We start from the raw sequence: 24,626 nt of genomic DNA on the forward strand, positions 1-24,626 counted from the left end.
CTGCTAAGTACTCACACGGCAAGCCTTCAAGACACAATGACCCTAACGGTAAAGCAGTAAGAGCAGTCAGATCAAAGGGGGTACACACAACACACACTCAAAAGGAAGTGTCTTCCTATGTTTTTCTCTCAAATGAAAGCTTCATGCAAATCACTACCCTACTCACAGAACATCAGCCTTCTTCCACACCCTGGAATGAAGAAAGCACCGAGATACCATCAGCAATTGGTATTACCGCCTACAATGGGTGTAAAGAAAAAACTCTAAGTTACACTTGACAATCAAAACAGTCCAAAATTAAATTAAAACAGTGAAGAAGAGATCCCCAAAGATCTGGGAAAAGTGTGGGGCTGCTTGCGGGGCCCGGCCAGCCACGGCCAGCACCGCCCGCGGGAAGCAGGAGACGCTCCCAGGGGTGGCCTCGGAACTCACCGTGTCTGTGCTAACAGGAGACACCGCTGAAGAAGAGCCGAAGGTTAAATCTGCACTTCTTGTTTCTAGTACCTTCAGATATTAAGCAACTAGTGACATGTCGGCATTTTCTCAAACAGAAGCAGTATTTCTTAAAAATCAGTGTGCATTCTTACCAAAACTAATCACCGATTCTTCATCTGGAAAGGTCAGCCCTGTCTTCCCTAACTCCATCCCCGAATATCAAATTCCATCTTCTTTCCTACCTAAACCCCTTCATGTCAGCGTCTGAGCTTTTTAACTTCCGTTTTCCTCCAGAGTTAAGTCACAATAACAAAAACCCCTCCTGTTGCCCAAGTTACTAAGTGTTTTTGCTCAACAGTGGTTAATTATCTGGTAAACTTAGTATACTCTATGCTAAACGCAAAGCACTGTAAATACAACATCATGTCAGAAAATACTTTATACAAAGTCCTGGGCAGTCACGTGAAGGTGCTCACGGAGCTCCAGAGTTTGAGATCGCACACTGTAATCTGCTAAGTCCACGGAGGAGGAAAGCAAGGCTCCTGGGGGCAGGGGACTCAGCCAGTCAGTGACATGACTGGACATTCGCTACAGGCCAGACCCTCCGCTAAGTGCTGGAGACAGAACGCTGAACTGAAAAGGTCCTTGCCGGGGAGGGGGGGCCGGCAAACAATCAGGCAACTGAAATTCAAGAGGGAAAGTTTTTTAAACCAGATGCAGGATTTTACTAAAAGCACAGATTGTGAAGTTCCTAAACCACAAATAGAGCAAAGTCAACAAAAGGATTCACTATTCAGTGTAGAATAAAATCCTTCTAAACAACCAAAGACCAAACTGCCCCACAAACCTCCAACACAGCAATCTCTTCTTTTTCTGGGTTACCAACACAGACGATTTAGGGCGTTCCCCACTGTTTAGCTCATGCTGTTTGTAACTGTTCCCACACACCTCGCCTCCTAACTGAGGACAGGGACCCTGTGGCTCTCGGTCCTTCTGTTCCCAGCTCTGAGCACGGCACCGAAGCCTTCAGAAGGCAGCATGACAGAGGCAAAGGACTCAGTATTTCTGAAATGACTGGGAAAGGCGCCGAAAAGCAGTTCTCAGCATTTTTTGGTGAGCAGTTAATATGTGCTGGCTCTATGGTGGGGGGGGCGGGGGCAGTAAGTAAGTCTGTAGGTGAAACCCGACTCCCAGCAAGGCCCATGGGAGGCCAGAAGAGGGGACCATAGGCAGATTTGGGGTAGGAAAAATCTGGAAAGACACTCTAGGGGAGGATGTGTATTTCATCTAAACAGTTCCTGGAAGGGGAGCGGGGTGAGGAAATCCAAACAGCAGTTCCCAAAAGCCACCATTCTGCTAATGACAGAAATGTCCAAAATCTCAGCTTCGGTTAAAAACTAAGAAATTTCTCTGGATTGTAATTGCCACCGTTAAGAGACTCACTATTTCACACAATCTAACTGTGGCAATCAAGGGGATTACTCAGAGATTAGGGTGCCCCGTCATGTGGGGGACATCCTGCGTTCTTCCATGTCAGGGGTGGGGGAAGGGGAGAGCTGCAGACACAGTAAGTTAGGAAATACTTATCTCCTATAGATAAATGTCCGTGACTAGAAAACCATTTCAAATAGCCTATGTTATCATAGCTACAAATGTCAACACTTTCAGAGAATTAGAATTAAAAGCAGATTTCAATTCTTATAACATAAATCCTGATTTTATGAACTGATGCTTTCTTGAAATTAAAATTACAGGTATTACTAAAAACCATTTTTCTCATTTAAAATTTTCCTGAAATTGAAGGCAGAACAGTGGGAAAACTGATTTTTTTAAAAGGGTGGAGAATACTGTGGAACAGTGCCTGAATTTTTTATAGAAAAGCTACCAAGTTCTAAAAGTTTGACACGAAAGAAAGGTTGTAAAATTCACAGATTAGAAGTGTCCTGTTGAAGATAAAACTGCTATTAATTTTATCCTGAGCAGAAGGAAGTTCACTCGTTTTCAGTTCATTATTGCTGTCATTTAAGCAAATATAATTTCCAACATTCGGATAACCTAATTTCATTCAATGATGACAAAAAAAAACCCCACAGATGAGACTGTTTTATTTTCTACCACTATTAAAAAACCCCAAAGGGGGCGCCTGGGTGGCTCAGTCGTTAAGCGTCTGCCTTCGGCTCAGGTCATGATCCCAGGGTCCTGGGATAGAGGCCCGCATCAGGCTCCCTGCTCAGCGGAAAGCCTGCTTCTCTCTCCCCCCTCTCCTTGTGCTAATAAATGAATAAAATCTTTAAAAACACTACACACACACACACACAAACTCACCCCAAAACTCTATGGAGAAATGAATGTTTTCATAGGTAAGCCAGTCAAACTCCTCCCAAACACAGACTCCAGGTCTAAAGGATGCATACATTAAATTGGAATTCCTTTGATAGACAACTCCCAACATCTGTTTTTGTGAGCTTAAGCAAAACTGCCGGACAAGTTCTGCATTTGCTAAGACGACCTGAATTTAAGCAAGTACAAGGGAGTGGGGGCCGGGGGGTCACTATATTCCTGGATGCTGAACAGTTTCCTTCTATCCCACATCCTGGCTTATAGCAGCAGACCTGGGCTCTCGCTGCACGCAGGCCGCAGGGCGGGGGCCGCAGGGACCGCGGGCAGATCAGATTCACGGCCTTGCTCAGCAGCTTTGCCCTGATGGCTTCAGATTGCAGGCCTGAGGAAATGCTCCAGAAATAGCGGCTCTTTTTTCTTGTAAAGCCTCCTCATAGACCTAATACAGCTCCACTACCAAAAATGGAGGGGTCACCATAGACTTTTTCCCTTTTTTTCAAGTCCCGAGAACAACTAGGGATATCCTGCTAACCATGTTACTCATTTTGGGAGTATGAATCACAGGGCCAAAATCTGATTCACGGTTTAAATTCAACTTTTCGATACCATAAATTACAGTGAATTAAACCATTTCTGTAACTACTCAATTCCCGAAGAGGAAAAGAACTGCTGTTTTTAGAGGCCTTGGTTCTGAAATCAAACGTAGGAGAACGTGCTAACTCCCCACGTGCTCGTTCAGACGACGGGACGGGGCCACAGCCGAGCAACATCGGCTCCCGGACGCACCTCCCGCCGCACGTCACTCGCTTGTAGGTGTACTCATACACACACGTGTGACTTCATCATTCGGACAACTCACCGGTCTGTAAGGAACACAGCCTCAATGAATAAATTCAAATCTACCAGCAAGAACAATGAAGATTTTTCTCACCTCGGTGGAATGTGGGTAGGGAGAGAAAGCAGCACCGTAATTAAATCAAACACCAGGTGGTACCCGAAGGCCATGCTTGTTTCTGCTGCGGTTTTCCGTGTGGATCCATAGCTACGTTAATCCAAAGCCAAATAACTTAAAAATAACTTAAAGATTAACTTAAGTAACTTAAAAAAAAACTTAAATAAATACAAGAGGCAAGTTTTAGAGGATGATGCGAATTAGACTCTAACTGGAATTCACGATCTTGAACACAAAACCCTCAAGTGTAACCCAAACGCCCGTCTTCTGTCTGACGCACGGAGTGGTTTCAAAGTAACCTGGCTGATGAGATGGTGTCCAAAAAGGGATCCACTTACCAACTTGTATTATTCACAGAAAATGAGATTCCACGTAATAGTATAACTGTTTTCCAATGAGATTATGAGCCCCCTGAATTTTTTTGGCCCCAGATGGTGATTCATCTATCCTGCACATCGTTTTTTAAAACTTCCCATCTACGTGTGCTGGACAAACACATGGGCAAGGTATTCTGCAGCTCTTCCCATCAAGGAGCACTCTACTTCCCAAGCCCCTGAGTCTGGGCTGACCGTGTTTGGAGCTCAGACCAACAGGACCTCTGAGCGCAAGAGAGCAAGAGAGGTCTCAGGAGCACACAGCAGGAGGGAAGCCCCTTCCGAGACAAATGGACCTCAGGGTGAAACGTACCTTGCAAGCACGTGGGAGAAATCCTGGGTCCTGTGTCAGCCCCCCAGCTGGAGACCTTCTGCCCTGGCAGACCAGCATACCCAGACAGCCTGCGTGAGACCCCCACGGGCTTTACTGTGGGACCTGCGACCTGAGCGGCTGCAGAGGAGCTGCTGGTGACTCGACTCATTTCTCCACCACCCGCATTCCTGAACTACCGCCGGACTCCGGAGCCACAGTCAACTTGGAGTTAGGTAAAGAATTCAGAATGTTCTGCCCCCACAAAACTTTAATAAATTTCAAATCCTCGAGTGTTTTAAAAAACAAAATTTAGGGGCGCCTGGGTGGCTCAGTCGGTTGAGTGTCTGCCTTCGGCTCAGGTCATGGTCCCAGGGTCCTGGGATCGAGCCCCGCGTTGGGCTCCCTGCTCGGCGGGAAGCCCGCTTCTCCCTCTCCCGCTCCCCCTGCTTGTGTTCCCTCTCTCGCTGTGTCTCTCTGTCAAATAAATAAATAAAATCTCAAAAAAAAAAAAAAAAGATAAAACTCAGTTTCCATAGTAACTTATACTGATGATAGGCAGAATATTAGATTTGTTTTAGAACTTATTTACTTTTTAAAAAGATTTTATTTATTTGAGAGAGAGAGAGAAAGAATGCACGCATGAGCAGGGGGAAGAGGACCAGAGGGAGGAGTGGGAGACAAGCAGACTTCTTGCTGAGCAGGGAACCCGATGCGGGACTTGATCCCAGGGTCCTGGGATCATGACCCGAGCCGAAAGCAGATGCTTAACCGACTGAGCCACCTAAGCATCCTTGTTTTAAAATTTATTTTAATAAACTGATTGATAAATAACCACTCAGATGTTTATTTGGTTTTGGTAACATAAATGGACTAAACCATCTGATTCTGCTTGTCTGAAATGAATTCTAAAGTTTAATTTAAAAAAATTCTTTAAATCTCTGAAAGTTTTAGGTATCAGCAGCTTTCCAATACAACTTTAACACGTAAAAAGCCAAGGGCACCTGGCTGACGTAGCTGATGAAGCACGTGACTTGACTGTTGTGAGTTTGAGCCCCACACAGAGTGTAGAGATTACACAAATGAAACTTTAAAAAAATAATAAAAATAAATAAATAAATAAATAAATAAATAAAATAAATAATACAAAATAATAAAATAGGGGCTCCTGGGTGGCTCAGTCAGTTAAAAGTCTGCCTTCAGCTCAGGTCATGATCTCAGGGTCTGGGATCGAGCCCTGCATCGGGCTCCTTGCTCAGCAGGGGGCCTGCTTCTCCCTCTCCCTCTCCGTCTCTCATGAGTACATAAATAAAATCTTTTAAAACATAATAGAATAAAAAATAAAAAACAAAAAATTGTAATTCCTTACACCATACTTTGCTATTAATTCTATTTGTGCAGCATATGAAATAATGTATGAAAAGGACCCATATTCACTTCTCATAATCCTGATAAAGTTTACGTGGTAAAGAAATGGGTGGTAAACTGCATTTAAACAGTACCAGAAAAATGGAAAGAAACCCTTTCAACTAGCATTTTCTGATAAATACTGTCAAAAGATAGCAACAAAAAAAATCTTAAAATAGGCTGCAACACCAAAATAAACTTTCAAAATGCATACAGGATAAAATTGTAGTTGACAATGTTCATGTAATGGGTGGTCCTCACTTTTAAAACATTTTTTTTCCAAGCAGTGAATTAGACCAAACCATTTAATGGTTTTTCAAGTGTTATGATATTGGAACTGTTGTTTTTTTGTTTTGTTTTAATGCCCAAAGTCAGTGTACAGATTTAACCACTTAATATGCTCATTTTGATGAAGGGAGGGAGTCTGTCAAAGACACAATGTCATTCAAGAGGAGAAGGGCAAACGCTTTAGCTGCTCCCAGAAAACCTGTGTGCAGCTCTGTCTTGACTCCCCACTGGTCCACCTCCACAGACACGGAGTAGAGAATGCCAAGCGCACTCGCATGACTGGACGAGAGCCTTTTCAGGGTCCCCCTGCCACCACCTCCTTGCTTCTCCCCTGGACTCCCAGTCATCTTCTCCTCACTGGTATCACTTTCCAACGTTTACTCCTTCTTCATCTAATTCGAAAGCAGTCAACTGTTCATTGTCCGTGGAACAAACCTGTAATAACCTAACGTAGAACTACTGTTCGTTTGCACCCAGAAAACATGCAGTACTTTTTTAGTAGCCCTAGTTATCTGAGTTTAAGAACAACCTCAAACTTATAAAATTAACTTCAGAATACAAGAAGTAAATCCTCTAGCACCTTTTTAGGATGGAGGTGAGTAGCCCCAGTAATTATACAGGGGCTACAAGCATTAATCAGGCTGGCCATCAAGCAGTGCACTCGGAGATAAATGAGCAGTCCGAGGGATGTCATCCGTCAATAAATACAGCAAGAACAAAGAGGGCAACATCTACCTTTAGTGAGCTTATACTAAGCCGCAGCAGGTTCTCCAGGGAGAGAGTCAGCAGTGAAAAGGCTAACAAGAGGATGTGCAAGAAATCGGAGTCTTGAGACCCCACCAGTCCTGACTGACATAGTATGAATTTGGTCCCAACTCCACAGAGTGGGACCCAGCGAACCCTTAAAACAATGTCTGTCCCCTAAATCCACTAGGCAGCTATTTATGACATCAAGAGACCTCAAAGCATGTCTACTGAGCTCAAAGAAAATAACGAGGAAGTGCAGGGAGAAAGACCATTAACTACATCAATGTGAGCGACCCAACACACACCACCCAGAACCGAGTGGATCTTTTTCGAGGAGAAACACCCTGTGTTTACGCAAGTGGAGGGAGTCGGGCTACTGATAGGCTGTGCCAATTCTTACCTACAGTGTGATGGACACGAACTGGAAACTCACACGCACAAAGGACGTGCTTTGTCTTCAAATAGAGGACAATGATCTTAATTCCATATATCACTGTCTAGTAACAGTGTTCATTTTGTCACCCAGAAGAAGAGATCTGTACCAGTCCTAACAGGAAAGTCTGCACACCCTCCAGCTGGGAGGGGTTAAAAATGATCCTATTACATCATCTGGAGCCCATCCAAACTACACAATTTCGGAAACATAACCTATATCAGTCTGAACATGTGTAGAGGAAAAACAGAAACATCTGTATTTTGGCCAACTCTTCCCCAGAGGGCCTTTAAAAAAAAAAAAAAGTTACGCAGGAGGGTTCAGTAAATTTTAACTGTGACCCCCAGTGCTGGTAAGGATTAGTTCCAGGCAGGTCTCAGAAATCTCCATTTATTTAGCTCTCTCCTAACCTTAGCATTTGGCTACTTTTAATACACATCCCTACACTACATATTTAAACTAAGATACATTGATTCTGTTCCATTCTTCTACACCATACAACAGTTTAATACCTTTTCCAATCCAGAATTATCCACTTTTTTGGTAACATTTCACACTGTTCTCTGATGGCTAGAGTGCTCTGGTCGGTTTTGTATTGGCCATTTAGGATTTTATGTGGTTTTTTAGAAGGTTTTCCTCCTCTTCTTCCACAAAGGATTTCCACATGTAACTGCTTTTTACCTAATCAAGGCAGAGGCTGCTGACAAAGTGGATCTGGATAAATTCAATGATGTTAATGACAAAGGGGCTTAAACACATCTCAGTCACTACTATGGGTGAATCCATTTCAAACTAAACCCAATTTTCATGAAATCCTAACCAATCTCAGTCACTACTATGGGTGAATCCATTTCAAACTAAACCCAATTTTCATGAAATCCTAACCAATCTCAGTCACTACTATGGGTGAATCCATTTCAAACTAAACCCAATTTTCATGAAATCCTAACCACTTACCTCTCCACGGTTATACTCACAGGTAGAAAACATTCTAGGTTGTTTTATTTTATGACATCTACAATAACCTACTGAAGAATGAGCACTTGCCAGGCAAAGCAACTGCCAAAACTAAGATAAAACCAAGTCATGTATCTCTGGGGGTTAACCTACATAAGTACACTGATAATATCTAATCAGTTTAGATATGCACAAATGTTTCTTTATTCTAAACACCATCTATACTGATGCAAACCATGGGGAGGAAGACACGAGATGACTTTGTAAGGTTGTTTTACTTTACAGCCCTGTATACCAATACCAAAGAACTTGAACATGACTTACAAGCAGGAGCATCCCCACGGTCACATGCAGGAGCAGGACTCAGGTCTCCCACGCTTCTGTCCCTGCACACGATTTCAGAATCCAAGCCCTCTGAACAAAATGCCTATTGCCTTGTTGTCAAAGTATACAGTTCCCCCTTTAGGTAAATCTAACACATGAAGATATAAACTAGCACAACTGTCACTAAAGGGAACAGATTAACTGAATTAATCATCTAATAAAAGCATTTAATGAAGTATTCATTAAAAAGGGATCCTGCAGGGGCACCTGGGTGGCTTAGTCTGTTAAGTGCTAGACTCTTGGTTTCGGCTCAGAGGATGATCTCAGGGTCGTGAGATCGAGCCCCTCATTGGGCTCCATGCTCAGAGTGGAGTTGTATGGAGACTCTCTCCATCTGCCCCTCCTGTTCATGCTCTCTTTCCCTCTCTCAAATAAATAAATAAATCTTAAAAAAAAAAAAAAGTGATCTTGTAATACGTAGGTCGAGTCATATGAAATTGTCAGTAGTCACTGTGTGGAGCTTAGAAGATTGGGCAACTTCACATAGTTAACCTAATAATTACAAACTGGATTCCTAAAAATTCATTTTACCTACAACTTTTTAAAAAACTATTGCACACCCCCCTCCTGGCCCAAGCAGGAGATGGAAACCAATGTTACAGAGAAACGGACCCAGAGGCTCCATATTCAGACACCTGGCACAGCCAAGAGCAGGGATGAAGCCCCTTACTGCACACGCTGTTGAGCCCTGAGCCACGGCAGTCAGTCTTACCCACCACCACCAGTGCTCTCTGCTAGGGAGAGGACAGCAGGTTTGTATCTGCAGGAACTGGCCACTCCAGGAGAATGGACATTTAGGGCCTCACACAACTTGAGGACCTGGTTGGTCCCAGTTATATCACTCTACAGTGAAGCCCACTTAAGAAATGAAAGCAGCAGAAGAAAACTTCAAAAGAAACACCCAGGTGCACCTGGGTGATTCAGATGGTTAAGTGCCTGCCTTTGGCTCAGGTCATGATCCCAGGGTCCTGGGATCGAGCCCTGCGTGGGCCCCCCTGCTCAGCGGGGGGCCTGCTTCTCCCTCTGCCCCTCCCCCGGCTCATGCTCTCTCTCTCTCTCTCTCTCTCTCAAATAAAATCTTTAAAAAAAGAAACACCCATTATGTCAACAATTCTCAGGAAAAAAAACACAAAAAACACACCCACTATAAAATCCTCAAAGAGATATTCTATCACTACATTCATGAAATAAGAATGGCATGTTATTAAAAATAGCAAAGGAACAATGAACTCAGAAAAAGAATCCCTGGAAATTTAGAATGATGAAGAGCTTTTGGGGAAAAAAACAAAACAGTGATTAAAAAATTAAAAGCTAAGTTAAAGGAACCTTCCAGAAGGCATAACAAAAGGATAAGGGAAGAAAAATAGAGAAGATAAAATTAAAGAGTTATTCTGATGAGCAGGAATTCCAGAAGAAGAAAACAGAACAGACTGGAAGAAGTTATCCAAGAACGGATAAAAGAAATCTTTCCCAGGACCCAAGGCCAACTTGGGCATCTGCCCCACAGACCTGAAAGAGGAACCTGACTTTCCAAGTCGTGAAATCTTTACAATGAATAAAAAAAGGTACATACCAAGGCATATCTTGAAATTTAAGGACCCCCCCCCCCAAAAGATAAAGACAAAAAATACTAAAATCCCCACAGGAGGCAAAATGGGTTTAACTGTTCAATGAGAAAACTGGAAGCTAAAATAAAATGGAGCACTGCCTTCAAAACTCCAAGGGAAAATAATCTTAGCCTTGAATTCTACAACCTAACTGCCCATCAAATGTCAACAGACAAAAATATTTTTAGACATAGAGGATCTCAATGCAGTTACCTACCATTCACCCCTTTCCTCAGTAAATTCCTGAAGGATGAGCCAACTCTAAGAGTGAGCAAACCAAGAGAAACAGTCAACAGAGTTCCCAACAGAGAAGAGTGATGCGGGGACTTGCCAGGATGCAAACGCGGGAGCCCCCTGTCCTCTGAAGCAACCATTCTAATCCAGAATACAAAGACAAAGGAAGGACTCAGGGCTGTTTCCAAGGGGGCAAAACACCAACAGAAACACTAATGAAAAAGCAAGGCAATTAACAATTCCAAGAAAATACCAAAGTTGTTCAGAAACTCACATGTATTATACAGCTCAGCTTCAGGCAAGCCGGAAAGAGCCTTAACACTGTAAAAGTACCTAACAAAAAAATTATAGAAATTATACTGGGAGGATTAAGGAAAGAAGGATTTTAGGAGGCGCAGAAACTTTAAGAAACAGCAGTGCAGCACATTTTATAAATACAGAGTTTTCTTAAGTATGTGGGGGAGGGGAGAGATCGCAAAGGAGTTCCAAGTGTTTGCCTTGGGAGAGAATGCAAGCCAGAGATAAAGAAAAGTGGGCCAGAACTGCCTTTCTTCTTTATAAACCTTATAGTTCTAAGGGACTTTCTAAATCTATGTATATGTTATTCCCCTCAAAATTACATATCAAAATACATATTTATATGCGAGGCTATGAAAATGAGACTCTTCAAACCCCTCTCCTTGGCAGAATCCAGGTGCTTCTGCCCCTACTTTCTCCTTTCCTGAATCTTCCAATTCCCTCTAACGAACACGTCACTTTTATAATAAAAGAAAATACTAAAAATCCACAAAATATGATTGACACATGGAGGAGGAGGAAGAGGGAGCACAATTTTATAAATGTAAAACAAAACCCCACATTCACGCTGACAAAGAGAAAGACAATCCCCACCTTACCCCCACCTCCTAGATGATGGGGTTTAGCTCCGCCCCAGAAGCTACTCCATGTTAGAGGCACTTCAAGATACGTGGGAAGTTAAATTTCAAACAAGTTTCTGGTCCACATTCAATTTTGTCACACTCTGAGTAAAGCCATCGTTACTCGAAACCCAAACCAAACTGTCTATGTCAAAAAGCACATCTCTCAGGGTGCCTGGGGGGGCTCAGTCGTTAAGCGTCTGCCTTCGGCTCAGGTCATGATCCCAGAGTCCTGGGATCGAGCCCCGCGTCGGGCTCCCTGCTCAGCGGGAAGCCTGCTTCTCCCTCTGCCCCTCCCCCTGCTTGTGTTCCCTCTCTCGCTGGGTCTCTCTGTCAAATAAATAAATAAAATCTTAAAAAAAAAAAAAAAAAAAAGCACATCTCTCTAAATGTACTTCTTGGTCAAATAAAGACCTTACCTGAAAAACAAAAACCCTCCTCCCTTTAGGTTAAGTAAGCAACTGCAAGAAGAAAAAAGAGCTTTTAACAAACGCACCCTCACCACTCCCAAATCAGGACCTGGCTGCTGAAGAATGTGCGAAGTCTAGTGACTAACACCACCCATGAAGAGATAGAGAAGCACACCAGAGATAGCCAAGTAACAGCCCTAACCACAAATAAAGCACTGGAAATATCTGGTGGAAGAAAACATCGATATTTTAATAGAGACCCTTATTTGCGTTGTTCCATAGACTTTCCACGTTATTCAGAGAAACAACATCTTATCAGTTGATACGTTCATGGTTTTGATTCTTCTCATGCTAAGAGCCAAATGAGGATTAAACGGACCACTTTTTCTTGTCTAAAATATTAAAAGGGAAGAAGAAAAAAAAGGACCACTGTGATTTAGACCAAACTTCTTTGTTAGCTTTTGGAAGGGGTCAAGCCCTTCGCAAGTACAAGTGCTTCCCCTCGTTGTAGCACTTCTTCCGGGGGAACTTGGTACTTGAACAACCAGAGCCCTGAAACAGTGCTTCTTCATAAAAACAGCACCATCCCCTTCATGGCTTGCAGTTCTGATGGATCCTGAAGACCTCCCTTCATCCAATGCTACTCCACTATTATTAAACTTTCAAGTCATAATTAATGGCTAAATTATACTATTACTGAAGGGGGTAAATTAAGTATGAATAATCTTAAATCTTTTTTTTTTTTTTAAAGATTTTATTTATTTATTCATGAGAGACAGAGAGAAACAGAGGGAGAAGCAGGCTCCCAAGGAGCGGGAAGCCCGATGCGGGACTCGATCCCAGGACCCTGGGATCATGACCTGAGCCGAAGGCAGACGCTTAACCATCTGAGCCACCCAGGCGCCCGAATAATCTTAAATCTTAACAAATGATTTTTAAAGTGACTTCACTTTGATTTGCCCTAAGCCTAAACTTCAGCACACATTTTGACAACTAAAAGGTTAGGCTTAGAGTCTGCCTCTCCCCCAAATCCTTAAGGTAAAAGGCAATTCAGATTCATGCTAGCAATACTATTTTAGGGTGCTAATCTACATTATTTTTCTAACTACCAAGTAAAACTCATTACATTACTAATGGGGACCGATATCAGGATTTCAAAAACATGTTTTCTTAAGTTTCAACTATTCAAATGGTACCTAGCTTTTTTTTTTTTTTTTTTTAAGATTTTATTTATTTGACAGAGAGAGACACAGCCAGAGAGGGAACACAAGCAGGGGGAGTGGGAGAGGGAGAAGCAGGCTTCCCGCGGAGCAGGGAGCCGGACGTGGGGCTCGATCCCAGGACCCTGAGATCGTGACCTGAGCCGAAGGCAGATGCTTAACGACTGAGCCACCCAGGCGCCCCACCTAGCTTTTTTCTTCATAGTTAAGGTGAGGCTTTTGGGGAAGAGTATTTTTGAATGTTGTTATTTTTTTTTTGTAAGATTTTATTTATTTGACAGAGAGAGAGAGACAGAGAGAGAGACAGCACGCACAAGCAGGGGGAGTGGGAGAGGGAGAAGCAGGCCTCCCGCTGAGCAGGGAGCCCGATGTGGGGACTCGATCCCAGGACCCTGGGACCATGACCTGAGCCGAAGGCAGACGCTTAACGACTGAGCCACCCAGGCGCCCCTGAATGTTATTTTTTATAGAAAATGAGCCTACCATCTTGCAGCCAATTGGGAGTTTGCTGTGTTTCACTGTTAGTTTGTCAGCTACCTTTCTTAGTTCACACAAAAATTGCTCATTTTTCTCCTCAGGAAATAAATTAATCTCTATGTTCTATTTACTCTGTCACATCCGCTACCTCCAAACTGTTTTTCTTCTGCCCCGTACTCAACCGTGCCTCCAGTTTTTCTGCTTAAATCACGTGGCACTGTGGCCATTCTTGCCCAGGCCACCCACCCACTGAGCAGAGGCAAGCAATTCTCCTGGGGGGGGGGGGGGGCGGGCAAAGTTTCATCTCCCCCCTCCCTCCCCAGCGCCACTCCAGCAAGACAAACAGGCACACACCGGCACTCCCCTCAGACAGGGAAACACTCTGTGATTGCAATTTGAACTTTTTTTCTTTTTGCAGCTTAATCAACATTTAATGGCAATATTACAAGCTTTTCATTTTTAACGGGAAATCACTTGGGTTACCCTAGTCATATCAAGAAACCAGAAAACAGAATAGCCTTATTCTCTATGAAGCTGTTCCTTTTTAAAACATCCAATCTGTACCATGGTAACATATACTGTGTTTTTAAGTCTCCTACTGGGCAAGTGTGTGGGAGAAGCATATGTCAAATTATAGCATGAAACGGTTTAATCATCTCCTTTAATCAATACATTTCTGAGGTAGCTTTAATTAGGCCAGTGGAACATTCACTTCTGAAATAACATGTAGCAAAAAAGAAGCAAACCAATTACAGTGATCAATAACATCTGCAAGGCAAGTTCATTTAATGTTAAAATACTGCCTAAGTTATACGCTGTGCAATTTTGAAAATCTTGGAAAAATACCTTTTTAAAATGTGGATCAAGATACTCAATACAATTTTTAATCAAATCAGGGCCACAAGAAACCTTCAATCTTCAAGGACTAAAAACACCATGGCCAGTTATTCAGAAAATGACAAATAACAGAAATGAAACAAAATCATCTTTAAAAATTACAAGAACATTATTACAGCAATGCAAATTTACAGACTTTTAAGATCACTGAATCAGATTTCTTAAACCATATTATAATTCTATATCGTATATTATATACAAGAAGTTCTTTGTAACCTTTACCATTAACAGTTACCAGGTATCAGATTCAATAAAATAACTCTGAGAAGTAAAAACACTCCTTGTAACCAGAAATATTATAGAATACTAATTCAGGAAGTTATTCAGCAGCTTATAAAGAAATAGGAAGTTGTTGACCACCTACTTGAAGAACCATTTCCTGTAGGAAAACTATAAGAGAGCTGAAGAAGGCAATAATTCTCAGAGTAATACAGAGAAGAATTCTTTTAAAACAAAAGCTCAATACACAATGTTGACAAGATTAGTTTTAAAACAGTAAACTCACTAGCATAGATATTACACATAATATACAGATGGGGAGCTTTCTTCACATACTTCACAATCACACCAGAGCTCAATACGTGTTAGTGATAAATGCAGCTTCCTTCCTTGCCACTTGCCAGGCTAAGAAACGTCCTTTCTCCAGATCTCACTGAGCTACGGAGGGCTTCAGAAATAGCAATGATCACTTGCCTATAATCCTTCAGTACTTACGCTGCTTTGAAACTAGAAGATGGGCCAACTGACCAAAACGTCATCATCTATGGTCACAAGGCAACAATTGGTTTCCAAAGTCAACATTTCTAACTTTTCAATCAAATTATATCACCTTACGTGTCTGGACCATTCACAGTCTTCATGCCAAGTATAAACTTCAACAAATTATATACTTTGTAACTTACGAGTTAGTTCCAATGATTATCTTAAAAGATGTATATAAAAATAAAAAAATAAAAAGATGTATATAGCAAAATTCAGTTTTTCATTGTTGAAAGAGTATAAAGTAAGTAACTAGTATAAATCTGCACTCTACATCTTGATGGCACTAAGAATCTTCTTCAGACACAAGAAAAATACAAGTATTGGTCCCAAACAGAGCCTGACTTGAAAACATCACATTAGGATAAAAATGAACTTGGAAAACAGCAACTTGGCTCCAAAAGAAGGTTCATTTACCATCATCTTTGACTCCTAGTCAGAACAGATACTAATGAGCTCATTTACCTGTGCAGCGCAGAAAAGTAAGTCGTTTATGGCAACTCATACAACCCACGACGTCATGAAAGTAGCTAACAACTGGATGTAAACTAACTTTTTTTTTTTTTTAAAGATTTTATTTGTTTATTTGACAGAGAAACGGTGAGAGAGGGAACACAAGCAGAGGGAGTGAGAGGGAGAGAAGTAGGCTTCCCGTGGAGCAGGGAGCCCGATGGGGGGCTCGATCCCAGGTCCCTGGGATCATGACCTGAGCCGAAGGCAGATGCTTAACGACTGAGCCACCCAGGCGCCCCGTAAACTAACTTTTTATAACTTCTCCAAATTACATATTGTTCCTAAAGCAGATACCCTGTAGAAGAATACAAAATTCTGTAAGCCCACAGTAGCCAAACCAATGCTTAGGGGCCCTCTCTACAATTCCTGACAAGCACCAACTGATCCATGATTTTGCCTATCTCTCAGGAAAAATCCTTGTATTTCTGAAAGGTTTGATATGAGAAAATTATTCCATGGAGTCTCAAATCCTCATGTTTCTTTTAATAAGCCCAATTTTACTTCTATGTGAGAGTCCCTCAAGAATCCTAAAGAACCATGTTTTTTGGTTTTTGTTTTTTTAATTTTTTCCTTTTCATTTGTTAAGAACAATCATATTTTCTCTCTCTTCTTTTTTCTTTCCCAGGTAAACTTCTCTCCACTCCCTACAACCATTTTTCACATGGGGTAACTTTCCCTATCATTTTGCCCTGGTTTACCTTCCCTACAGACCCATTCAACTGGGGTGTTCGTTAACCCATCTTTATCAATATCATTAAGAGAAACATTTCTTCTCAAAGGAAAAACCACTGGAAACTTTTTCAAATGGACCTAGAGAACATTTATTTCAGGTCAAAATAACAAGATCACTCAAAATAATGAAAACGTAGGCAGATGTCACCTGTAAGCAACTATTATAAGATACAAAAGACTAAAAAGAGCATAAAGGCTGCTCTTTAACCTTATACTTTTAGCTACAGCATCAACCAAAGAAAGGAGGCAAGCAGGCTATTAAGCTGTTTAAAAAATCTCCCCAGGTCAGCATGTGACCCAGCAGGGTAAGGTTCAAAAAAGTACAGCCTTTCTTTTTCCTTCCAAGGACCCGGTTTGTCTCCGTTCCTTTTCCCTTCAAGACACATCCCTCACAGCTAGCAGCTCTTTCAATCATTTACTTTGGATGTCTGCTTGAGAACAAATGATCTTGCTCATGCAGATGAGTTTGCCAGACTTGTGTGTACTTTCCAGTCTCAGGCCCTTTATTGTTCTGGTTGAAACCTGACCCTTTGAAATGGATACCAGGACACCAGAAAATTTAAATTTTAAAAAGAAGAAAAATGTTACAGGAGAGGGGGCAAAAAAAACTAGAAACTTTTCAAGATCAAACTTTTTTCTCCGCTCTTTTAAACAAGCCTTTCTGAAAACCCTATGTTTCATTACAAACCACCTACCCTGAAAGACAATATAAAATACTTACTAAGACTCACACAACAAAACACTAATTGTATTATCTGATCTAATAACTAAATGTTACATTTGCCTTAGGAGTAGACTGTCAAGATAGATCTCAATCAAAACCTGGATTGTTTTTCACTTTATCTCAACCTGATTAAACAGCAAGAAGTAAGCAACTTTATTTAAAAACATCAATTTCAGTCTATAATTACTTTAAGAAAAAGTTTTGTATACACTTAAATCCAAAATGCCAGATAAAAATACTTGGTTCTTATCTACAAATTCAAAGTGAGAAAGGATAAAATTCTATTTTGATCTTTTCAGCCTGAATGAAATTTTGCTATTGTGTTAAAGACAAAAAGTCTCATAAAAATAAATAATGCAATGGCCTTCTGTTTTTGTTTTCCCAGAAGAGGATTCTGTCCTGAGGACCTGCTAGCTTGAAAGAAGTCTGCCACGGAGTGATTATATAAACATGAAAACTCACAGTTCTCTTTACTTTTTGGGCTGGGGCGGGGGGAGGGTCCGTCACATCAAACTGCAGCTAAAGGGTTTGTCATTTGACAATCTCAAATATTGTAAAATCTGACTCCCAAAGAAGACCTACTTTTTTTGTAGTTCTTCTCTACCATTAAAATGTTCATTTAAAGAGATGTCGGTCGTGCCACAGATGTTTCCTAAGACTATGCCAGCCTGTAAGTCCCACAATTTGAAATGTTTCATAGTATTCTTTCAGTTTTAAGCTAAGCTAATTAATAGACTTGGAACAAAGTCAAAATGAGAATATCCAAATTGCCACAAAAGAAAAGATTATTAAAAGACTCTGAACCAAGAATCCATCAAGCTTTCAAAATATTACCCAAGCTGAAGAAGGTAATTAGGTCATGTTAAAGTGGAAAAAAAAAAAACACATTTGTGTGTGTGTGTGTATTATGGGTGTATCTATATCTACAAGATAAAACTAAGCTTGACATAAAGTAAAACATCGAAACAAATGACATTTTATGTCCTAACACCACCTTACTGTGCTTCCCAAAATAGGTGTCACTTACTTTAAGAAGTACCTCTGGCCAGAAGATGTCTTTGCCATCTCCCAGCCCGCCGGCAGGGGTACGTCATCGGGGATCTCAAAGGAAGACTGGCGCAGGTGCTGAGCGGTGGGAGCAGCTGCTGGGCCGGGGACCACTCCGGGGGGCGTCAGGCTCCCCGGGGACACGGCTCCCAGCTGCAGGGAAGCCGGCGAGGAATGCGCTCGAACGTGCTGCGGAGTCAGGGCCCCTGCACCGCCCGCATCCGTACTGGCCTATTGGGAACAGCAAAACGAAAACGCCTTAAGAACTATTTTTAAAGAGGGTCCCTTAAATTTCCTTGACAGGATTTCATTGCAGCCAAGTATCGAAGTACCAAAGGCAAAAACTGAAGTTTGACACAGAGGAATACAGATTTATAGGTGTGCATTTTGATTTTATTTATTTATTTGACAGAGAGAGAGAACGAGAGAGGGAACACAAGCAGGGGGAGCGGGAGAGGGAGAAGCAGGCCTCCTGCGGAGCAGGGAGCCCGATGGGGGGCTCGATCCCAGGACCCTGGGGCCGTGACCTGAGCCGAAGGCAGACGCTTAACAACTGAGCTATAGGTGTGCATTTTTAAATGGTTTGTGTGATTGTAATGTGTACTTTGACAAACATTTGTAACTTTATAGATCAGCAGTCCATCTAAGTTAATGTCTACCCAGCACACATTAGATGTGCCTCCTACACATTTTAGAAGAGTACAAAATGAATGGAACATTTCTACAGTATGTTGGATTTTAAAACTTAATTTCTTTTTTTTTTAAAGATTTTATTTATTTGAGAGAGAGAGAGAGAGAGCGCACAAGCGGGGGTAGGGGAAGGGGCATAGGCAAAGGGAGAAGCAGACTCCCCGCTGAGCAAGGAGCCCCATTGGGGGTGGGGGGCCTGGACCCGGGGACTCAGGGATCATGACCTGAGCTGAAGGCAGGTGCTTAACCAACCGATCCCATATGGGTGGAGTTCTGAGTTTTGTTTTTTTTTTTTAAAGATTTTTATTTATTTATTCATGAGAGACAGAGAGAGAGAGAGGCAGAGGGAGAAGCAGGCTCCCAAGGAGCAGAGAGCCCGATGCGGGACTTGATCCCAGGACCCTGGGATCATGACCTCAGCCGAAGGCAGAGGCTTAACCATCTGAGCCACCCAGGCGCCCACTGTTCTGAGTTCTAAAAGGTCCCAGGTATAACACGACCCAAGGAATATAATAACTATACACTTTCTCTTTTCTTTTTCAGCTAGGTTTTAAGTAATGTTTCTTTCCAAGCCAAGCCCTAAACACAGGACAACTGTCATTTTTTCTCACCATGGACCAATGCCATCAATAAAACCATCACAACTTACACAACTTTTGATGAATGCAAGAGATTCAGAATCATTCAAAAGTTCTTAAGACAACCTAATGAAATGAAAACCCAACCATGTATTCCTACATAGATGGTAAAAATGTGAACAGTTCAACTGCAGAAAAAAGTTTGCACCCAGACCCCAAAGATCTGAGTTCCAGGCCAAATTGGCTACTGTGACAGTGAACAAATACCAGTCTCCGTGAGCCTGTTTTGTCATTTGTAAGAGAGCTTCTTTCGTGTGTGTATATAAACACGAATGAACGAGTTCATACCCAATAGTTTGTGCACAATAGTATTTATAACCCACATTCATACCATTCATAACCCAGCATAGCTACTTAAATTCCTCATTAGAATTAGGGTTTGATTATTAAAGAACTTCCTAGACTGATACGGGAAGGAGGCTAGAAGCAATCAGCGGAGGCATTTATGCCTTAAAGTCAGCCACACTGCTGAGTTTCCAATCAGAACAAACCTGAATTAGGAAATCACCAGCAGAACTAAATAATCAAACTTACAGATGCAGAACACTTAGTTAAGAAACTTACCAAAAACAAACAAAATTAGAGGTTATGAACAGAGGATGAATCCATAAACTGCTGGACATAATTCTCGTGGTTATTTACAAGAACTTCTTTGCAACTTTTCAGTTGCAGTTCTTTTTGGCTTACAGACGCCACGAAATGAGGAACGCATTCCCTAATGAGTACTATGCTTTCAAAACCTACTCAGGCGCTCGCAGCCCAAATGCGTCGACCGTAAGGGGCAACGCCAGCACACGTTTCCCGGGAGGAGTCCAGAGACCCAGCTCCAGGCCTCGGAGAAGGAAAAGCGCCCTACCGTGCCCCCTCCTGAGCTGCACGCAGCCCGACGGTCTCCTCCGCCCTCCCTACGCCCGGCTTTCGCCAGCAGGTTGCGCGAGTCTCTGAGTTCCCAAAGCGCTCTGTCCGCGGCTGCAGAACACACGACAGGCCTCGCCAACAGGAGGGGCAGGGGCAGGGGAACGGGGCGCTCACTCCTCTTTCCACTCAAGTTACAGCCGGGCTGGACCAACTGCAGCGCAGTATTTGGAAAACCAATCAACTTTTGGGCAAAGCTCCTGTGCTCGAGCTTAGCCTGAAGCACGTTCTTCCAGCGAGCCCTAGGCAAACAGATGTCCGGGAGCGGTGGGAAGGGGAGCCCTTGCCCGACAGTCTCTCCTCGGAGCTGGATCGCACCGGCCAGGGGAGCGGGCGCCGTGCGCGCCACAGCCGCGCTCCCGTCCCCGGGGCGAACTCCGGAGCCAGGGCGAGCCGCGCATTAGTCATCGCTTCCCCAGCACCGCGCGCGGTCGCGGCGGCGCCACGCAGCCCCGGCCCCCAGCCCGCCGAGGGCCCGCTCCCCCGCGCAGCCGACGCGGTCGGCTGCCCGGACGCCCTCCCCCCGGGGAGCCGGCCCCCCCCGGGGGCGCCCCCCGAGTCCGCACACGGGCCCCAGCCCCCCCACGGAGCCGGCCCGAGTCCCCGCGTAGGCCCCCTTCAGTCTCCCCTGGGAGCCGGCCCTCCCCAGCCCCCCCCGACTCCCCGCAGGGCCCCCCAGTCTCCCCCGGGAGCCGGTCCCCAGTGTCCCCTCCCCGGGGGCGCCCCTGAGTCCCTGCACGGGGCCCCCCAGTCTCCCCCGGGGGCCGGTCCCCCGAGTCCTCGCAGGGGCCCCGCACCCCCAGTGTCCCCCTGAGAGCCGGCCCTCCCCAGTTCCCCACCCGGGGGCGCCCCCCGTCTCCCCCGGGAGCCGTCCCCCCGAGTCCCCTCCCCGGGGGCGCCCCTGAGTCCCTGCACGGGCCCCCCCAGTCTCCCCCGGGGGCCGGTCCCCCGAGTCCCCGCAGGGGCCCCGTACCCCAGTGTCCCCCGGGAGCCGGTCCCAGTGTCCCCCTGGGAGCCGGTCCTCCCCAGCCCCCCGAGTCCCCGCAGGGCCCCCCCAGTCTCCCCCGGGGGCCGGTCCCCCGAGTCCCCGCAGGGGCCCCGGACCCCCTACTGTCCCCCTGGGAGCCGGTCCTCCCCAGCCCCCCGAGTCCCCGCAGGGCCCCCCAGTCTCCCCCGGGGGCCGGTCCCCCGACTCCCCGCAGGGGCCCCGACCCCCTAGTGTCCCCCTGGGAGCCGGCCCTCCCCAGCCCCCCGAGTCCCCGCACGGGCCCCCCCAGTCTCCCCCGGGGGCCGGCCCTCCCCAGCCCGACTCCCCGCACGGGCCCCCCAGTCTCCCCCGGGGGCCGGTCCCCCGAGTCCCCGCAGGGGCCCCGACCCCTAGTGTCCCCCTGGGAGCCGGCCCTCCCCAGCCCCCCGAGTCCCCGCACGGGCCCCCCAGTCTCCCCCGGGGGCCGGCCCTCCCCAGCCCGACTCCCCGCACGGGCCCCCCCAGTGTCCCCCTGGGAGCCGGCCCTCCCCAGCCCCCCCCCGACTCCCCGCAGGGCCCCCCAGTCTCCCCCGGGAGCCGGTCCCCAGTGTCCCCTCCCCGGGGGCGCCCCTGAGTCCCTGCACGGGCCCCCCCAGTCTCCCCCGGGGGCCGGTCCCCCGAGTCCCCGCAGGGGCCCCGCACCCCCAGTGTCCCCCTGAGAGCCGGCCCTCCCCAGTTCCCCACCCGGGGGCGCCCCCCGTCTCCCCCGGGAGCCGTCCCCCCGAGTCCCATCCCCGGGGACGCCCCTGAGTCCCTGCACGGGCCCCCCCAGTCTCCCCCGGGGGCCGGTCCCCCGAGTCCCCGCAGGGGCCCCGGACCCCCTACTGTCCCCCTGGGAGCCGGTCCTCCCCAGCCCCCCGAGTCCCCGCAGGGCCCCCCCAGTCTCCCCCGGGGGCCGGTCCCCCGACTCCCCGCAGGGGCCCCGGACCCCCTACTGTCCCCCTGGGAGCCGGCCCTCCCCAGCCCCCCCCCGACTCCCCGCACGGGCCCCGGACCCCCTAGTGTCCCCCTGGGAGCCGGCCTTCCCCAGCCCCCCCCGACTCCCCGCACGGGCCCCCCAGTCTCCCCCGGGAGCCGGTCCCCCGAGTCCGCACACAGGCCCCCAGCCCCCCCACGGAGCCGGCCCGAGTCCCCGCGTAGGCCCCCTTCAGTCTCCCCTGGGAGCCCGGCCCTCCCCAGCCCCCCGACTCCCCGCACGGGCCCCCCAGTCTCCCCCGGGGGCCGGTCCCCCGAGTCCCCGCAGGGGCCCCGCACCCCCAGTGTCCCCCTGAGAGCCGGCCCTCCCCAGCCTCCCCCCCGACTCCCCGCAGGGGCCCCGCACCCCCCAGTGTCCCGCTGAGAGCCGGCCCTCCCCAGTTCCCCACCCGGGGGCGCCCCCCGTCTCCCCCGGGAGCCGTCCCCCCGAGTCCCCTCCCCGGGGGCGCCCCTGAGTCCCTGCACGGGCCCCCCCGGTCTCCCGCGGGGGGCCCAGCCCCGGACCCCCACTCGCCCCGGGCGCCGGCGCCGGGCGCCGACCCCGCAGCGCCTTCCAGGAAAGCCTGGACGCCGCCCGCACAAGGCGCCGGGCGCTCCCGGGAGCGGAGAAAGAGCCAGAAAGTCCACGCACTGCTCCAACCCCCACCCCTAATCCACACTGCAAAACAAGAGGACAATTATCTGAGTCCCCAGGACACTCGCGCGGCCGCACAGGCCCCGCAGGACAGGGGGCCCAGGGCTCCCCGCCACCAACTCGGCCGCCGCGGGCCCCTCCCCCACCCCGGCCCCCGGCCGCCCCATCTCCTCCCCTCCCCCCCCGCCCCTCCCCGCCCCCTCCGCTCCTTCCCCCCTCGTCCCTCCCCCCCCCGGTCCCCGTCCCGGCGGCGGCGGCGGCGGCCGAGGTGCGGGGCGCGGACGCGCGCACATTGTGCGAGCCCACCCGCCCCCCCGCCTTCCTTCCTCCCCCTCCCCCGCGCCTCCCGCCAACCTCCCGGGAGCCCCAGGAAGAAAGAAAGGAAGAAAGGCAGAGGGGAGAGCACGCCCCCCGGGGCCGCGGCCGCGCCGACCGACTCGGGGGGAAAACAAACCTCGGCCCGGGACTCCGGGAGGCGCCTCCCGCCCCCGCCCGCGGCCCCCGCCCCCCCCCGCGAGCCCCCGCGGCCCGGGCCCGTCCGACGGCCGGCGGGGCGGCTACCTGGCGGGAGTGGGACTTGGGCTCCGGCGGCTTGAAGAAGGAGTCGGGCAGCTTCCGCAGCCGCATGGGCACGGTCTGGGGCACGTTGGCCGTCTTGGGGTTCATGACGGCGTTGAAGAGCGCCTCCAGGTCGGTCTCCGAGTCCCCCCGGACGTGCACGATCTGGTGGCCGGCCGGGGGGGCCTGCGGCGCCGCCTGCGGCCCCGCGGGCGCGGGCGGCCCGGGCGCCGGCGAGGGGCCCTGGCCCGAGGCGGGCTGCGCGGCCGGCGGCCCCTGGCCCTGCGCGGCGGCGGGCGGGGGCTGCGGCGGCGGCGGCGGCGGCGGCCCGGGGTCCATGCTCCGCGACGCCGCGGGCTGCGACGGCTCCGCCCGGGTCCGAGCCGCGGGCGCCCGCGGGGCCGGGCCGGGCCGGGCCGGGGAGGCTGCGCCGCAGGCCCGCCCGCGCCCCGCGGCCCCCGGCGGGGTCCCCCGGCCGCTGCGCCTCGGGAGGGCCGGCGAGCGCTCGGGCGCTGCGCTCCCCGACGGACGCGGGGCGGCGGGCGGCCGCTCCCCTCCCCCGCTGCCCGGCTTCCTCCGGGGCTCCCTTCCTTCCTCCCTTTCTTCGCCCCGGCGGCGGCTGCGCCCGACTGAGGCAGAAACTCGCCGCCGACGCCAAAACTAAAGTTGGGAGAACCGCCCGCCCGAGCGGCCGCCGGCCCCGCCCCCTCGCGGCCCTTCCTTCCTCTGCGCGCCCGCCCGCGCCGGGTCCGCGGCCGGCGCGCTCAGACGCTCCCCCGCGGGCCGCCGCATTCCTGCGCACTCGCCGCCGCCCCGCCCCGCGCGGCCGGCCGCCGCCGCACGTGACCCGGCCGCCCGCCCGCCCGCGCGCGGCCCCCGCGAGGCGGGGCGGCGGGGCGGCGCCCAGGTGCGGGCGGCGGGGCGGCGGGGCGGCGGGCCGAGAGCAGAAAGCCGGCGCCGTTCGGACGCGAGACCGTGCTTCCGCAGCGGACTGGCGACACCGGACAGCAGGAGGGAGTCACTGC

General features: G+C 48.6%; 1 protein-coding gene and 1 long non-coding RNA gene across 11 annotated transcripts in view; one reads left to right on the forward strand and one right to left on the reverse strand.

Moving 5' to 3' along the window:
• Positions 1 to 23,940, reverse strand: part of YAP1 (Yes1 associated transcriptional regulator) — a 126,153-nt gene extending 102,213 nt beyond the window's left edge. For all 10 annotated transcript variants that reach the window (XM_064577532.1, XM_064577527.1, XM_064577531.1 and 7 more), the window contains exons 1-2: positions 23,605 to 23,940; positions 18,145 to 18,395 (exon numbers count right to left, since the gene is read on the reverse strand). In XM_064577532.1, the coding sequence (XP_064433602.1) occupies positions 18,145 to 18,395; positions 23,605 to 23,940 (587 nt within the window). The remainder of the gene's footprint in view (positions 1 to 18,144; positions 18,396 to 23,604) is intronic.
• On the forward strand, positions 1,431 to 17,701 carry LOC129046389 (uncharacterized). Its single transcript, XR_008507578.1, has 3 exons — positions 1,431 to 1,548; positions 17,183 to 17,260; positions 17,503 to 17,701. It is a non-coding gene; the product is annotated as an uncharacterized LOC129046389 (long non-coding RNA).
• Positions 23,941 to 24,626: the final 686 nt, after the last annotated feature.

Source organism: Mirounga angustirostris, unplaced genomic scaffold (genome assembly GCF_029215605.1).
Source record: "Mirounga angustirostris isolate CCGP_5_RB_7025 unplaced genomic scaffold, mMirAng1.0.hap1 SCAF_13, whole genome shotgun sequence".
Lineage (NCBI taxonomy): Eukaryota > Metazoa > Chordata > Mammalia > Carnivora > Phocidae > Mirounga > Mirounga angustirostris.